Source organism: Rhinatrema bivittatum, chromosome 2 (assembly GCF_901001135.1).
Source record: "Rhinatrema bivittatum chromosome 2, aRhiBiv1.1, whole genome shotgun sequence".
Lineage (NCBI taxonomy): Eukaryota > Metazoa > Chordata > Amphibia > Gymnophiona > Rhinatrematidae > Rhinatrema > Rhinatrema bivittatum.
Window position 1 is genome coordinate 264053760 of NC_042616.1, and position 17699 is coordinate 264071458.

Sequence of the window (17699 nt, forward strand, 5' to 3'; positions counted from 1 at the left end):
ATGGCATCCTCGGTACATGTCACTCCGATGGCCTGCCTAGCCATGAGAGTAACACAGTGGACTCTGAAATCCCAGTGGGCTCAAGCTTATCATCCAATGTCCAGCATTGTCCACGTTACCAAGCAGCTCCACCTGTCACTGGCCTGGTGGATGCAACACTCCAATCTCCTTCAAGGCCTTTCTTTTCAGGCTCCAGAACATCAGATTAACTTGACGACGGACACCTCCAACCTAGGGTGGGATGCTCATGTCGACGACCTGCAGAATCAGGGAACCGGTCTCCAGAGGAAGCCAAACAAATACATTTCCTGGAACTTCGGGCAATCAGATATGCCCTCAATGTTTTTCAGGATTGCCTCTCGAACAAAGCCATCTTGATTCAGACCGACAACCAGGTGGCGATGTGGTACATCAACAAGCATGGGGGAACGGGCTCCTATCTTCTGTGTCAGGAAGCTGCGCAGATATGGGCGTGGGCTCTTTCCCACTCGATGTACCTCAGGGCGACCTACTTGGCAAGCATGGACAATGTGCTAGCGGACAAGTTGAGTCGAACCTTTCATCCGTACGAATGGTCTCTCAACCCCACAGTAACAGACACAATCTTCCAACATTGGGGTTATCCACACATAGACCTCTTTGCGTCCATTCACAACCGTAAAATAGAGAACTTCTGCTCCCTCACTTGCAGCCGCCACTCACAACCAAGGGACGCTTTAGCCCTCTCGTGGTCCAATGGTCTCCTCTATGCGTACCCTCCACTTCCACTCATATCAAACTCTCGTGAAGTTACGGAGGGGCAAGGGCTTGTTGATTCTGATAGCCCCTCACTGGCCACGCCAAGTCTGGTTTCCAATCCTCCAGGACCTATCAGTATGCCGGCACATCCCTCTGGGGGAGGATCCTCTTCTGATAACTCAGAACGACGGGTGCCTACGCCACCCAACCTCCAGGCCCTGTCCCTGACTGCCTGGATGTTGAAAGGTTAATACTCCAACCCCTTAACCTTTCGGAGTCTGTATCCCGAGTCCTGGTAGCTTCACGAAAGCCTTCCATGAGACGATCTTAACGTTCTAAATGGAAAAGGTTTACGGTCTGGTGCACGTCCATGTCCATAGACCCCTTCACTTGTTCTACTGCGAGTTAGTGAGTTGCAGGCATTAGTCACTTTCCTGCCTTACACTAAAATTCTACATGACAGGGTGGTGCTAAAATTTTACCAAAGGTAGTATCAGAATTTCATCTTAATCTATCATCTTACCTACTTTCTTTCCAAGGCCCCATTCAAACCCAGGAGAACAGGCTCTACATTCCTTGGACTGCAAACGTGCCCTAGCCTTCTATCTGGACCGCATGTCGGCCCACAGGAAATCCACTCAACTGTTTGTTGCTTTCGATAACATTAAATTGGAAAATCCAGTGGGAAAACAGACCCTTTCCTCCTGGTTGGCAGACTGTATCTCCTTTTGCTACCAGCAAGCAGGCATTCCACTTCAAGACCATGTAAAAGCACACTCTATCAGGGCCATGGCAACCTCAGTGGCACGCCTCTGTTCGGTGCCGCTTACTGACATCTGTAAGGCTACTACCTGGAGCTCTCTCCATACCTTCACAGCCCATTATTGCTTTGATAAGGCCGGCAGGCAAGATTCCATCTTTGGCCAGTCAGTTCTTCGCAACTTATTTTCAGTTTAACTTCCCAATATCCTTCCAGCGACCCATTCAGGGTTTCAGGATGCCCTCCTATCCAAATCCATCCCTGTTGTTGTGCCTGTTGCACGTTTTTGGGTGCATTTGGTGCATTGCATCCTCAGCTCGCTATTCACCCATGTGTGAGGACTACCATCCTGCTTGTCCTGTGAGAAAGCAGAGTTGCTTACCTGTAACAGGTGTTCTCACAGGACAGCAGGATGATAGTCCTCACGAAACTCGCCCGCCACCCCGTGGAGTTGGATTCGTTCACGATTTATTATTTTATTTTTCGCACGTACTTCTTGCTATCCACGAGACTGAAGGAGGACCCCTGTTGGATGCAGGGTTAGTGCCATGTTGGGCATGCCCAGTAGGTGCCAGTCAAAGTTCTAGAAACTTTGACAAAAGTGTTCCGTGATTGGGCTCCATCCTGTGATGTCACCCATGTGTGAGGACTAACATCTTGCTGTCCTGTGAGAACACCTATTACAGGTAAGCAACTCTGCTTTCTACCATTCCCCGGTTAAGTTTTGTCCAAGCAACTCATTACCCGCATAAAATTTAGCTGGGTAAAAGCGGTGCTGGGTTCTTTCATGGAGTGGCTAAATTTTAGCCATTCAGCACTGATGTTCAGTGCTAGTAGGATAAAGTTACCTAAATAACTCAGGTCAGTCAGGTAGCTGTCCTATTCTGATAACCAAGACAGGCCCCAATCCTCCATGCTCCCTCCCATCCTCATGCCCTCTCAAAGAGAAAGAGAGAAAATTTAGCAATGGCTGCATCCCCTCCTCCCTTCCTAATCCCCAAGATAAAAATATAGGGGTAGATTTTAAAAGAAGTGCACACGCTTTCCTAGCATGTAGCCAGGTGGACTCAGGACCAATGGTATAGTGCTCTCCTGATAGCAGATGGGAGACTGAGTCAGATTTCAAAGCTGACATCACTCTCTATATATACCTGTGCGGGTAGCTTAGCTCTTCAGTATTTCTCCGTCTCCTAAGCAGATGCGGACACTATCCCACACTAGAATAGTGTTAGCAATTACAAAATTACAACTAAGAAAAAAGAAAAAAAAATTTTTACCTTAAGATGAGCCCCGCTCTCCTGTGGTGATACCTAAGGGTCCCTCCCCCAGTTGAGAATTCCTGAGGTGATTTCCAAGATCCCTCAGAGGCAAGCCTTGGTCCGGTAGCCAGCTCCCTTAGCCCCCAGAGTGGCTGAGAGGCAGCGGGTGCAGAATCGAGCGCGGCAGTGAAGGTATTTCCCTCTCCCCCTGCAGCTGTAGACCGCCCGGCACACGACCGGTAAGCACCAAGACCAGGTAAGGTAGAAACCTTTACTTAAGCCTCCGGTCTCCAAGGCTCGATTAGCTCCACAAATTTTTCCTCCCGACGAGGTTCAAAAAAATCGGGTTGAGCGGTCCTGTTTGGACCAGGCCTCGATTTGGTGCGAGAGTTCACACACGTGAATACCCTCCAGTGGAGGAGCCATCTTGCCAGCGGAGTCGTCGGCGCCATTTTTCCCTCTCGGCTGCTGCTCTGTCCGCACAACTGAGCCGGGCGCACAGCGACGCAAATTTCTGGTCCGGTTGCGTGCATTTGTGCCAGGCGCGCAACGGAGTTGGACGCACAAAATTCGTAGCCCACGCACACAACCCTGCGCATCCCACGTGCACATCCTCTACGCACGCGGAGCACACAACTAAGCCTCCCAGCGAGCATACCTACACGCACAGCCAAGTTTGAAGCCCTCCACTTGCACAAACCATGGCACCGCCCTCCAAGAAGGCCAGGGGACAAGCACTCTGCCCAGCCTGCCACCTAAGAGCAGCACATCCTGGATTGAACTCCTGCCTATGCCAGCAGTGCGAAGAGGCCCTGGGGGGAACCAAAACAAGGCCCCCTACAGCCAGGAGAGGGATCCAGATCCACTGATGATAGCACCCCAGACCTATGTATCTCTAACTCAGCGCTCCCACAAGAAGGCTTCTCTGAGGCTCCTACTACAACTCCTCCTGGGATCAACATGGACCCAGGGACCTTCTCCTGGGTGGAATTTTTCAAAGGGCTGCAAACGTTTGTTCAGGCTCAACCAGCCTCGGCTGCGCCCTGCCAGAAGCGCAAGCCCTTCCCAGCACCTCCCAAGGTGATCGAGATATGCCTCGCCTAACCAAGAACCTCCCTAACAGGGATATGGACACCTCAGATGACGATACTGACTCCCTAGAGGAAGGAGAAATCCCTCCAGGGATGGAGCCATACCAAACCATGCTCCGATTCTTCCGCAAAGACGAATTACCAGACCTGGTGGCCCAGACTCTGAAGACACTGGGCATTCCAGGCATGGACCCCATAGCGGAACCAAAGATTAACCCCATCTTGGTGTCACTCTGTCAGGCCTCATGCTATTTCCCTATGTTGGAAGCCATCCGGCAACTAATTGACCTGGAATGGAATGCCCCAGAGGCCAGCTTCAAAGTGGGGAGGGCCTTAGAAGCCCTATATCCCCTGGAACCCACAGCCAAGGAACTCTTACAGTTCCCAAAAGTGGACACTATGGTCTGTGCAGTCTCAAAACGCACGACAATCCCCGTTGAGGGAGGTACGGCACTGAAGGATGCTCAGGATAGACGACTGGAATCCATCCTTAAACAGTCCTTTGATGTAGCAGCTATGACTCTACAGATCGTGTCCTGCTATGCCGTGGTGGCACGATCCTGCTTGCTCCTTGCCAGAGATGCAACCACGCCCGGTGAAACAATGGAACCTGCGGTGTCCTTCCTCACGGACACTACCTCTGATCTAGTGCGCACTTCAGCCAGGGGTGTCGCCACGGCAGTGGCAGCCAGAAGACAACTATGGTTCCGAAATTGGTCAGCCGACGTGACCTCCAAAGCAAACCTCATGCCTTTTAAAGGATCTCTCCTGTTCAGAAGTGAATTGAAGAAGCTAGCCAACAAATGGGGCGAATCTCCAGTACGTCTGCTACCAGAGAAGATAGAAACAAAAGAAGTCAACGCTCCTCTCCCCTGAAGAACCAAGGGCAGAGGATCACAGCACTTTAGACCTTTCAAGAACAAACACTACCAAGCACCTTGCCCCTCAGGAAGATCTCAGTCCTTTTGGAACAGGCACACCAAGAGGGGAGCAGGCTCAGGTACAGGCCCCAGCGTACCCCACAATGAGAAACAGCAGACCCATCCACAGGAAGACATAGGGGGCAGACTTACCCTCTTCTACCAAAGATGGGTCGAGATAACGTCGGACAAGTGGGTCCTAACCATCATTCGAGAAGGATACTCTCTGGAATTTCACAGCATCCCTCCAGACAAATTTATGAGATCACCATGCCACTCCCACCCCAAGAGGATGGCAGTGGAAACCACACTAGCAAGACTACTCAGCCTAAAGGCGATAACCCCGGTGCCCATGCACCAACAAAATACTGGTCACTATTCCATCTATTTTATCGTCCCCAAGAAGGAAGGAATGTTCCAGCCTATCCTGGACCTCAAGACCGTCAATCTTTACCTGAGGGTACCACACTTCTGCATGGAAACCCTACGCTCAGTCTTAAGGGCAGTACAGCCGGGAGAATTCTTGACCTCTCTGGATCTATCCGAAGCCTACCTCCAATTCCCGGTCCATCGGGACCATCAGCACTTCCTACGCTGTGCAATACTGGACCATCATTACAAGTTCCAGGCGCTATCCTTCAGGCTAGCTTCCACCCCCAGAACCTTCACCAAAATCATGGTAGTGTCAGCAACACTGAGGAAAGAAGGAATCCTGGTACACCCTTACTTGGACGATTGGCTGATCAGGGCAAAGTCTCCAGAGGAGAGTCACCAGGCGACCAACAGAGTCAAGACTCTACTGCAGAGTACCTAGAAGTCCGGTTCGACACCAAACAGGACAAGGTCTTCCTTTCCCCTCCAAGGAGAAGGAAACTGATGGGTCAGCTGCGAAAAATGTTGACCTATGCTCGCCCCAAGGTATGGGACTACCTCCAAGCCCTCAGCCTCATGACGTCAACCCTGGAAGTCATTCCATAGGCAAGGGCACACATGCGACCACTCTCCCTGAAACACCCAAAATATCTGGCATGCGATCCTCTGACAGAGCTGCAATGTCACTCTGTCGGAGACCTCTGGCCCCGCCCCCGGACCGCCCCTTTTGTAAAGCCCCAGGACTTGCATGCGTCCCGGGGCTTTATGCACACCGCTAGGCCTTTTGAAAATCCGGCCCATAGTGGGCATGTAGCAACCTGCTCTCCCTGAAATACCCAAAATATCAGCAAAGTAGAGTGAGAGGAAAAAGAGTCTTTTACATCCTCCTACTCCTGCTGAATGCCAAGTACCAGTACAGCTGACAGATACTAACACTTAGTATTAATTTATTCACTTAACTTGGGTGACAAGACAATACTTGTTCAGAACTGAGTTTTGAACCGGAGTTGGTCCCCTCACTGACAGGCAAGGGACCATTCTCTATACAAAATTTCAGTTCTGAATTTGTCCTTTGCCTGTTTGAAGAGATCAGTCCCTATTTGGAAATGTATTCTGAGCAGGGTTAGTCTCTTTACCCCAGAGTGTAGTAAGTAAATTAATATTAAGTGCTGGTACCTGTCAGCTTTATAGACACAGTATTCAGCAGAGCAGGAGGCAGTAAGACCTTCTCCTCCTCCCACTGTACTCCAGGGGTAGAGTTTATGTGGATAACTTTATCTGGGTAAAGTTTATCAGAGTACATTCAGTGATACTTTTACCAAAGTAAGTGCTACTGAATATATGGACAAAGTTATCTAGGTAACTTTTGCCTCTCACCTGGCTTTTGAAAATGGACCACAGTGACTCCCTCCAACTGTTAACTCTGTGTTTTCTTTCCTTGCACAGTCTGTGCCTACCCTGTAATTCAGGGTTATTTCTGCTTATGCTGCCTTATCAAGCCACAGAACGGGCAGCACAGGATGCATGGATAGCAAGGAAGAGAGAGGGCCAACAAAGATGAGAATGGGATGTGGAGAAAATTTAGAAGAAACCTAGCTCCATGGCAGAAAGTTAAGGCAATCAGCAAGTGGCAAATTCCTAGGATGGGACTGAAGAGAACATTTTCCAGATACTGGGACATGGTCTTGTTTCCCCGTTTGCAATCTATTTTAACATAAATATTGGCTCCGGTGCACATGCTAAACAGCTGTAACAGATTTTATATTCTTATTTTTCCCAGGCTACAAGCGCATTAGATGAAAAATCAAAACTTGAGAAAGTTCTAAAAGATGTACAGAAAGTTCAGGGAGATCAGAAGGTGAGCATACGTCTCTGCTGTCGTCTCTCCTTTTTATTATCTAAAGCAGTAGTTCAGCATGTTGCTTAGAATGTATTGTAAAACTAGAATACTACTTTTTCTAGAGTGTTTAATATTAGTTTAGCTTTTGTATATCAGACATTGGAGGAGTGCTTGAGCAGGACATAGAAAGACCAACTTTCTAAGAGAGCTTTTCTGTAAGAAAAATGTTTACTTAGGATAAGTCTGGCATGTCTGGGTGATGGCAGGTAGGTTAGAAGATACATGTTCAGTAGCTCCTCTGATCCACCCAACTAGGCCCAAAAAGATCCAGGTGTAAAAAGAGCAGTCAGCATTCCTACCCAATTGCAAAACTGCTCGCTGGTTGAAAAGAGAGGTGAAAAAGCTGGCAGAGCACAGAAGAATGGAATATATCTTAATACAGTTTAAACAGAAATAGAGCTGGGGAAAATGGTTTAATTAGTCCTTACCTGTTAATTGTCTTTCCTTAAGTGCTGACAGACCAGTCCAGACAAGTGGGATTCATCCTTCCTACCAGCAGATGGAGGTAGAGGGCAAGTTGTTTTGACCAGATGTCGTCCCCCCCCCCCCCCCCCCCCCCCTGTCTATAGCCTGGTGCTGCAGGGAAGGTATCTATAGTCTTTTGCCCATGCTGAAGATCAAGATTCTCTTGGAACTCAAACAAAAAAAAGCTATGCCATGCTAATTTCAATAAAAAAATAAATAAATAAAATGAGTGATTGAGCATTACCTCTGCTCTTCTTTCCTGGGACATCCTTTTCATCCTGGGATAAGGTTTTCTGTTTATCTTTCTCTTATGAACTGTATTTTATTGCCACTTCGTCTTCTTTTTTTTCTTTTGTTGAAATTGTCCATTGATTAGTTACACCTAATTCATAGCTACCATTCATCTTCTGACTTTTTCTCTTCTTTTTCTTTTTCTGTTTTGGACCACCAATCTACTCTCAGCTCGGGACTGATCTGTCAGGACTCAAGGAAAGACAATTAGATGGTAAGGCTTAACTGAATCTTCCTCATCCTACCAGACCAGTCCAGATAAGTAAAATGTACCTAAGCAGTATCTATCCTGGGTGAGAGTATCTTAGAGCTGCTTCCAGGACCCTTGTGGTTCTACCACAGATAAGCGATTCCCTTGTTTAACTTTTTGTGGACCAATGATTAAAATAAGGGCTTTGAAACTATTCAGTTACTTTAAGAGCCTGTGGCGATGTAATCGGCCCATAATTATGAAGGTCCTTAAATAACTGTCCTGCCATAATAGTGAGTTGACGTAGATATATATATTCAATTCCATAAATATTGGAAGACTGCGAAAGAACAATCCAGAGTGTGATCTCTACCTTGTGCTTGCTGGGCTGGATCATAAATATTCAGACGAGTCACTTGGAGCCCACTCAGACTCTGGTGTACTTGGGAGCGCGCTTCAATAGTCGTCTCGGCAAAGTTTTCCTGGCAGCGGATCATGTGACAGTTACAATCTCAGGTCAAGGCCCTCATTCGAAGAGAGATCCCTGCGATCTGGCACCACTTGCAAGTTCTGGGGTCCATGTATTCCACTTTGGATTTGGTTTCTTGGGCATTCGCTCACATGCAGCCTTTGCAGCGTGCTCTGTTATCCAGGTGGAGTCCTTTCTCAGAGCAGTTCCATATTCCACTGCCTCTTCTTCCAGAGTCAAGTAGGGATGTGAATCGTGTGATCGATCGTCTTAACGATCGATTTTGGCTGGGGGGGGGAGGGAAATCTGATCGTCATGTGTTTTGTTTTGTTTTTTTTTTTTAATCGTAAAAAATCGGGGGAGGGTGGAAAAACCGGCACACCAAAACAACCCTAAAACCCACCCCGACCCTTTAAAACAAATCCCCCACCCTCCCGAACCCCCCCAAAATGTTTTAAATTACCTGGGGTCCAGTGGGGGGGTCCCGGCACGATCTCCTGCTCTCGGGCCACGGCTGCGTTAATAGAAATGGCGCCAGTGGCCCTTTGCCCTTACCATATGACAGGGCAAAGGTGGCGCCATTTTGGTTCCTGTCACCCGACGTCATGAGTGCAGGAGATCGCTCCCGGACCCCCACTGGACCCCCGCGGGACTTTTGGCAAGCTTGGGGGGGCCTCCTGACCCCCACAAGACTTGCCAAAAGTCCAGCGGGGGTCCGGGAGCGACCTCCTACACTCGCGCCGTATTGATGAGAATAGTATGGTTTACAGTGTCGAACGCCGCGGAAATGTCGAGAAGAGCTAGAAAGTAGGATTGGCCCTTGTCACTGCCCATCAGGATATTGTCCGTTAATGAAAGAAGGAGAGATTCTGTGTTTAGGCGTTTCCTGAATCCGAATTGAGAAGGGTAGAGAATATTGTAAGAGTCAAGGTAGTCTGTGAGTCGAATGTTGACCAGCGTTTCCATTAGCTTGGCTATAAAAGGTAAGTCTGCAATGGGGTGGAAATTTACAGGGTTGGCTGGTTCCAGGTTGGGTTTTTTTAGTAAGGGTTTCAGAGAAGCAGTTTTTAATGAGTCAGGGGCAGATCCTTGAATGAGGGAGCAATTAATGATATCGGCCAGAGGTTTAGCAATAGTGTTCGGAATGGTGAGAAGGAGTTTGGTAGGTATTTGGTCCAATGGATGTGATGAAGGCTTCATATTCTTGATTATCAATTCGATTTCCCAGGAAGATGTGGGTTCAAAAGATTCTAGTGTCTGTTTGTGGACAGCTGGGGAGTAATGTTGGCTAGGTGGAGGAGGGGTGTTTGATGTGTTAGATGTTGCCAGAGGAGCAAGTACATTTTTGATTTTGTTGTCAAAGTAGATTGCCAGCTCTGTAGATTTGTTTTGGGCTTCTTCTTCTGGAATGGTAGGGGGAATAGGGGTGGTAAGGGCTGCAACATAAGAGAAAAGAGTTTTCGGGTCATAAAGGAAGCAGTGTATTTTTTCGGTGTAGAAATCTCGTTTAGTGCGAAGAATGGAAGTTCTATAATAGTTCATTGCGGTTTTGTAAGAAGCATGTGAGGTAGGGGAGGGATCCTTTCGCCAGCGTTGTTCTTTGTGTTGTAGGTCTTGTTTAAGTTTTTTTAATTCTGTTGAGAACCAGGGTTTTTTGTTGGTTCGGGCTGGATTGATAACTTTGGAAGACATGGGACAGATTTTGTTTGCTACTGCATGCGTGATAGTTAGCCAAGAGTTAATAGCAGTGTCGGCATCGGAGAGGTCCAGGTTAGTTAGGTCCGTGGCAAGGCTGTTGCTGAGTGTATCCATGGAACATGGTTTCCTGAATTGGATAGAAGTTTTAGTGACCATGGGAGTCTGCTTTTGTTTTACTGATAATTCTGTAACTATCAGCGAGTGATCTGACCAAGGGATGGGGGTACAAGTAGGAGGGGAGATGGGCGAGATGGTTTCATTCGTGAATATAAGGTCTAGCGTGTGGCCTACCTTGTGCGTGGGATTGTTTATAATTTGTTTGAAGCCCATAGTCTGGAAGGAGGAAAGAAGGGCTTCGCAGTTGGATGAGGGAGAAGGGGAGTCCACATGGATGTTGAAGTCTCCTAAGATGATAGCTGGGGAGTTGGTGTTGATGTGTTTGGCTATAATTTCGATGAGAGGAGAGGGGTCGGATTCTAAGAGCCCTGGGGGGGGGGGGGCGTATATAAGGCAGATTTGAAGCTGGGTGGATTTGAATAGTCCGACTTCCAGTTTGGTCGTTGATTTAAAGGCTTGCTGGGATAGTCTCAGTTCTTTTTTTGCGGCTAACATTATTCCTCCCCCTCTTTTTTTAGGTCTGGGGATAGAGAAGAAATCATATAGTTGTATTGGTAGTTGATTAATTAGGGCAGTATCTGTGTTTTTCAGCCAAGTTTCGGTAATGGCGCAGATGTCCAGTTGGGTGTCCAGGAGGTGGTCGTTGAGCAAGTGAGATTTTTTTGAGAGGGATTAAGCGTTGAGAAGAGTTAAGGTGATTAAAGACAGACCTAAGAGTTGGGTTAGAGGGGAGATCATGATTGGAATCAGTGATCTCTTTGAGCGTAGATTGAGTAAGGGTGGATTAACTCTGTTGAGGAGTGAGTATGGGATAGGTTTGTATCATGTTGTCTTTTTGGAGGAGTATGGATGATGGTTAGGACCGTGGAGAGAAGTATAGTTGCTAGAAGAGATGAGTGATGGAAGGTTGCTGGGAGTGATGAAGGCAGGGTGGTTGATGAGTGCAGGTGGTGATGAGTGCTGGATGATTGCTGGAAGAGATGAGAGCTGGATGGTTTATGGAATAGATGAGTGCTGGATGTTTGTTGGAAGGGGAGAGTGCTGGATGATGGCTGGAAGAGACGAGTGCTGGATGATGGCTGGAAGAGCATGTGTGCTCTGAGGAGGGGGATTGTCATGCAGGGATCCTTTCCTGAGAATCTATGATGATAGTGTCCTTGCAAATGGTGCCTTCCTTTGTTCCTAAGGTGGTGTCTGCCTTTCATGTCAATCAGTCGGTGGAGTTGCCAGGGTTCCCACAATGATCTCAGGATGCCTCTCAGGAGAGGGACCTTCATCTTTTAGATGTCAGATGGATGCTTTTACGCTATTTGGAGGTTACCAATGATTTCTGTCACTCGTATCATCTGTTTGTCTTTTATATGGGCATCCTAAGAAGGGTGACACTGCTTCTAAGGCTACAATTTCTAGGTGGATCAAGGAGACTATCTGTTCCGCCTATATCTCCTGGGGGCAGCAGGCGCCCATGGGTTTGAGAGCTCATTCCACTAGGGCTCAGGCTGCTTCTTGGGCTGAGTGTCAGCTTCTATCACTGCAAAAAATTTGTAGGGCAGCCGTTTGGTCCTCCCTTCATGCTTCACCAAGCATTATCGTTTGGATGTTAGGGCGCAGGATGAGTCATCCTTCGATGAGAGTGTACTGCGCGTGGGTGTTTCAGGTTCCTGCCCAGTTTAGAGTGGCTTGGGTACATCCCACTGGTCTGGACTGATCTGGGTATGTACAGGAAAGGAAAATTGGGTTCTTACCTGCTAATTTTCGTTCCTGTAATGCCACAGATCAGTCCAGAGGCCCATCCCCTTTTCAGGCTCCGAAAGACTGCCTTGAAAGGAAATTATTTTGCTGAAGAAAAAAATTACCATTTCAGATGCTCTTGGAGGAGCAGGATCTGTGGTGTTTCAATGATTTGTTGTCTAGTTATGGGCGGTTTTGGCTTAGTTATTTTTTGGGGTCCAACCCCTTTGCCCATTAGTAACTTAGTTGTTTGGGCTTGAGCACAGGTCAATACTGAGGGACTGCAGGTGGCGCACTCGGTTATGTAGCAGTGCCCAAAGTTTTGTTCTCTGACTCCATTTACTGGTAAGGATACAAAACCCACTGGTCTGGACTGATCTGTGGTATTACAGGAACAAAAATTAGCAGGTAATAACCAATTTTCCTTTAGGTCTATCTCTTGTATTCAGTGCTATACATTCTAACTCTCCCATCTTACTTTTTAGACTTTGGGCATTAGCATACAGACATTTAAAAGTGTGGGTTTTTTTGCTGATATTAATCTGCTCACTTTAGAGGTGTATTTTGGAATCTTAACTCATGTGGTTCTTTACTTATAGGCACATGGGCTACTATTGCTTTTATTGGTACCTCTCTGTCAGGATGCCCTAACTTGTATCTTATTTTAGTATCCTTTGAAGATACCTACTTCCAAGCCATGAGCTTCTGAGCACTTGTCTGCTTTCCCCCATGTTCTAGTTTAAAAGCTGCTCTATCTCCTTTTTGAAGGTTTAGCGCCAGCAGCCTGGCTTCACCCTAGTTAAGATAGAACCAATCCTTTCAGAATAGGCTTCCCCTTCCCCAAAATGTTGCCCAGTTCCTAACAAAACTAAAGCCCTCTTACCTGCACCATCATCTCATGAAAAGAAACTAGTGAACCATCTTATTCAGCTGTGATGTCAATCTGGACGAATTTGATAGTCAAAGTGGGGTCTACGTACTGCATGAGCTGTAATGGTGTTCTATGGACAGCTTACTGGCCTTCTTTCTAGTCACGGTCAGAGCTGCAGGCAGCATCCTCCCATTTAAAATTCTGATTCTTTGCTGGTTCCTAAGAAAAATCTTTTGTCTTCAAAAAGCAGAAGCCCTGGTCTGGTAATTATTCCTCAGGAATCCTGGCTTTTAGTGTGCAGATAGGAAGAGGACTGAATTTTGTAATTGCATTTTAAACTTTTAATACATATGGCAGCATTTCATTTTTCTCATAGCCTGTGCACTAGGAATACTTTTTTCCCCCTTTAAAATGAAAGTATTCCTGTAGATAACTATATGACAATCCTTGATTTATAGAATAGGTTTGTTTTTTTTTTTGGGGGGTGGGGGGGGAGAGAGAGGCAGAAATTTTGCACAGACTGCTCAAATTTTATGTTTGTTTTTTGAAGACTCATTCCAAAACACAGGAGATCAGCAAGTTGGAGAAGACGGTGTCGGCGCTGAAGTCTGAGTTTGAAAAGTCTCTCCATGACAGCACTGCGAACCAGAAGTGTCTGGAGGAGAACCTGGTGTCAACCAAGCACGATTTACTCCGGGTGCAGGAACAGCTGAGTCTGGCTGAGAAGGTGAGCTGAGGCTTGATCAGTAATCTTATTAAATTAACCGCTCCTCTCTTAGGACTGAAGTTGCATGTAACCAGCTACATCTTTACAGCTTGCCCTGGCTTTGGTGATTTCTGCCTTTTAATTCTTTCCCTATCTGTCTTCTTTGACCACATCCCTGTCTGTGTGATCTTGTTCAGATTCCTGTCGTCTGACTATCCTTTAGATCATGGATACCCTGCTTTCTGGGAGCTCACCCTGGCTCCCAGTTCAAGATCATAGTTTTGATCTTCCTGGTCAGCTGAGACATAGGATGGATTTCCTGTAGTCCCTGATCCTTAAACTGCCATCCTGTTTCACTTCCATTATAGTTGGGGGGTTTTTCTCTATTGTTATACAATCCCATATATTGTCTTCTCATCTCCAATTTAGTTATTTTATTTTGGAAGCAATTTTTGTTGAATTTTTTTTTTTATCACTTCACAAAGGCTGTCATTGCTGTACCTCTGTCAGAACAAAGACAGTCTTCATGGGTTCCTAATAAATGAAATGAATAGGCTGCGGTTTAGGAGAATGCAAGCTGTTTCTCTCACTGCCTCTGCTTCTTAATATTGGAATAGTCTGCTTGTAGAGATTCATATTACCTCTACATGTTACTGAAGCCTCAAAAGTATGTTTTCATTCCCTTCTTTGATGCTGTTATGTCTTGTCCTCTGAATATCTGATTAACTGAGTCCTTTATCTTCTGACTTCAAATTTAGATATTCATTATGTTGCGTTGCTAAGTTTGTATTGCTTTGAGTTCAAAGATGCCTTGAGAAATTCACTAAGGGGTCAGTTTTCAAAAAAGCACTGAGCATCTGACTTAGCTGGTCAAAATTTGGCTGGCTAAGTTAAACTGATTTTCAGGCAATCCAGCTGGTTAGAATTTTTGCTGCAAATCATCCTAAATATAGGCAGCTAAAACTCAGCCAGCTAGGATTAGGGGGTTCAGACAGTGTTCATAAACTTTACTCTCAAGCACTGAAACTCAGCACTGGCCTGCTAAGTTCTCTCTCATCAGTATGGGGCCAATAGACCTTATATTTCCACACCTAACAGCCCATTGAAATAAAAAAAAAAAAAAAAAAATGTAATAGGGTCAAAGGTCTCCCCATCCCCTTCTCCCCATCTGATTTTCATTAAAAAAAAAAAAAAAAAAAAAAAAAAATTCCAGAACCCCCTTGTAAACTTCCTAAGCCAAGCCAGGAACAGAATGATGATGTAACTACTCCTAGCTTGTTATCCAGCATTTCTTTGTCAGAGTAACTTTGGATGCTAAGCTAGGAGGAAATAAGACCGAGTTTCCTCCTCTGGCCCTGGATGCTGACAACTGGTTCTGCCCACCTAGTAGTGTCATTTTATACAGTTGGGTTGAAGCGATCTAGAGGGGCGTCGGTCAGTACCAAAGGGATTTACCTGTTTTTTCTGTCACCAAGAAGGATGAAATTGGCCATAACCAGTGGAGTGATGCCATCTGGCGCCAACATGGTCCCAGATCTCAAAAATGTTTTGAGCATGTGTGGTTGTTCCCATACATAGTCACTGCCTTATGAGCCCCTCGATCTTTCTTAGTCTATGCTCCTGCACAGATAATTCCCAATCTTGTGAATTTTTTTTGGTGATTTTTTTCACTGCTTTGTATTTTTAATTTTTTAATATTTTCTTAAAGTTCTATGTGCTGCTGCCTCAGCAGCCCCTCAATCAGAATTTTTCAGATCTACCCTTTTGGAGGGGATGAGGGGTTGGACACCCCTGCCAAGGTTTCGCCCGCTGCGGTTCGGTGGGTGAAGGCTAGGGGCTCCTAGTTTTTTTTCCTCACCGAAGCTTCTTCACCTGCTCCCTTCACCTTCCCTGCATGAGGCTCCAAAGTTAAAAAAAAAAAAAAAAAAAAAGTCTAGCGGCTGCCGTTCCTTTCTGGAGGTAAGGAGTCGGGGCAGGGGAGGGCCTCAGCAGCCATTCAGGGAGCCAGTCAGCGTTTCCCCTCAGCTGCCAGGGCTCCGGGGTGCTTCTGAGGGAAGAGGGTAAGCTGTGCTACACGGCCCTTTTGATGGCGCTTTTCATCGTGCTTACAGACTCAGCTGTTTTTATTTAGGCCTGCCGGCTTGGCCGCGGCCGATGGTCATAACAACAATTCTATTGTCGTCATTTACCATGTTGTCTAGTAAGGTTGATTGTAATAAACTTTTCCTCTCCCTCTGTATCCCGGATTTTCCCATTTGTTTGTCCATGGGTTATGACTTTCAGACTCTATTCTCCACATTTTTCCTAGTTGGAATACACGTTCGTTTTTTGTAAAAGTGGTAGGTTGATGAACTATATGGGGCGGGGAAATAAATAATGGCAGTAATGGGTCAGGAGTGTGCTCTGAAGCCTCTCTCATACGTTTAATATTCCTCTTTGTGACCGGACTGTTTTCCTGTAAATTTTTCTTTTTCTTTCTGACCTTGAATGGGTTTAGACTTATGTACTGGGAAATATTCCTTATTGTATTTAAACACTTGTTTAGATTGTTGGTGCCATGTATATACATTGTTTTCTTAGTCTGGTTCATCATGTTTAAATTTTCCTAACTGTATATGTATCAGATTGTTCTGGCTCACATAACATCCATGTTTTATTACCCAGGAAGCTAAACTTTCCCCCCAATCAGTCCTCATGACAAAGATTCTGTAAAGTCTGAAATTGTTGATTGCACAAGTAAACTTTACTTACAATTGTTGTACTTCAGACGAAAGCCCCAGGCAAGAATCTTTGGTAACTGGAACTATGGCAGGAGAAAGGAGAATGGAGTTTCTTGTGTTGCAGGAGTTAGTTATTGTAGAGGTGGGAAGGAAGAGAGGAATATGAGGCTTATTTAGCCCATAGAAGAAGGCAATAAGAGGGAAGGTGAAACCCAATCCATTTCAGGAGGTAACACAGAGCACAAAGCTACTCAGAGGCAAGCATGGAGCAACTGCCTCGTGGCCGAGAGCTGCCAAAAGAAACGCCTCCACACAGCTAGAGGCAGAGGACAGGGTCCAATGGCAACGAGCCTAAGAACCATGTAAAACAGGGGGAGCATGAAGGGCAGTCCTTTGAACCTATAAGGCACCCTGGAAAACTTAATTTAGGTTGACTAGGATTCAAGCTCTCCCGATGGTGAGAGAAAGTGGAGGGGGGGCCTCTTAAAGACAAAGCCTCACAGATTTTTATCATAGGTTACAAACAGTGCTTCATTATTAAGAATCCTCAGAAGTGAAGACTGCACTAAACACAGTTAAACTACAATACAGACAGATACAAACATGTACCCACTGCTGGGGACAGAACACAGATCTTTTGTAAACTTTTCAAGGTTCTCTTTGTAATCTGCATAAATCATATCAAAACACAGATCATTCTTTTTCAAATATTCTAAAGCTGCGTCAGGTTCATCCTTAATTTCTTATTCTTTCTTCTTAGATGTCTAATCAAAATCATAAGGTCCAAAGAACATTATTCAGAATAGCTTCCCATGATCGCAGAAATTCTTGGTCTTCTTTAAACAAATTAGGCAGTTTGTTGATTCTTAACACCCTGGGGATGCGTTTATAACGACAATATTCTAGGAGAGTTGATGCATGTATGCTGCTGCTGATGAATCTTTTACTGTGACTGATGGTGTCCTCCCACTTTTTTAGGAAGTCTTCAAAGACTTCACTGTCTTTATTTAAAAAAAAAAAAGGTTCTGATGGTAAAAGGTCATTTAAGTGCCCATCTCCAGTGCCCTTGCTGCATTTGATGCCTCTATGCCGTCACTGCACTCAGTGCTGTGGTGACTAAAGTACCATCGATGCTGCTGTGCCCTCGATGCTCGTGGTGCATTTGATGCCTGCGGGGCCCTCAATGCTATATGCGCCCTTGATCCGTCAAGGTGCGTGCATGTCCACCTTCGGAGCTGTCAAGGTTGAACTGTGGCAGGCCCTCGATGCTGTTGAGCTGCATAGCATCAATGCTGCGACATCCCTTGATGCTGTCAAGGCAAGTGCCCTTGATGCCGTGGCCCCCCACCAGGTCATCGATATGAGTGGCCTCTGTGCCAGCATGACCTCAATGCCATTGCG

General features: G+C 46.1%; 1 protein-coding gene across 1 annotated transcript in view; it reads left to right on the forward strand.

Moving 5' to 3' along the window:
- Positions 1 to 17699, forward strand: part of LZTFL1 (leucine zipper transcription factor like 1) — a 77140-nt gene that overhangs the window by 36760 nt on the left and 22681 nt on the right. The window contains exons 7-8 of the mRNA XM_029589460.1: positions 6921 to 6998; positions 13423 to 13599. Coding sequence (XP_029445320.1) covers positions 6921 to 6998; positions 13423 to 13599 — 255 coding nt within the window. The remainder of the gene's footprint in view (positions 1 to 6920; positions 6999 to 13422; positions 13600 to 17699) is intronic.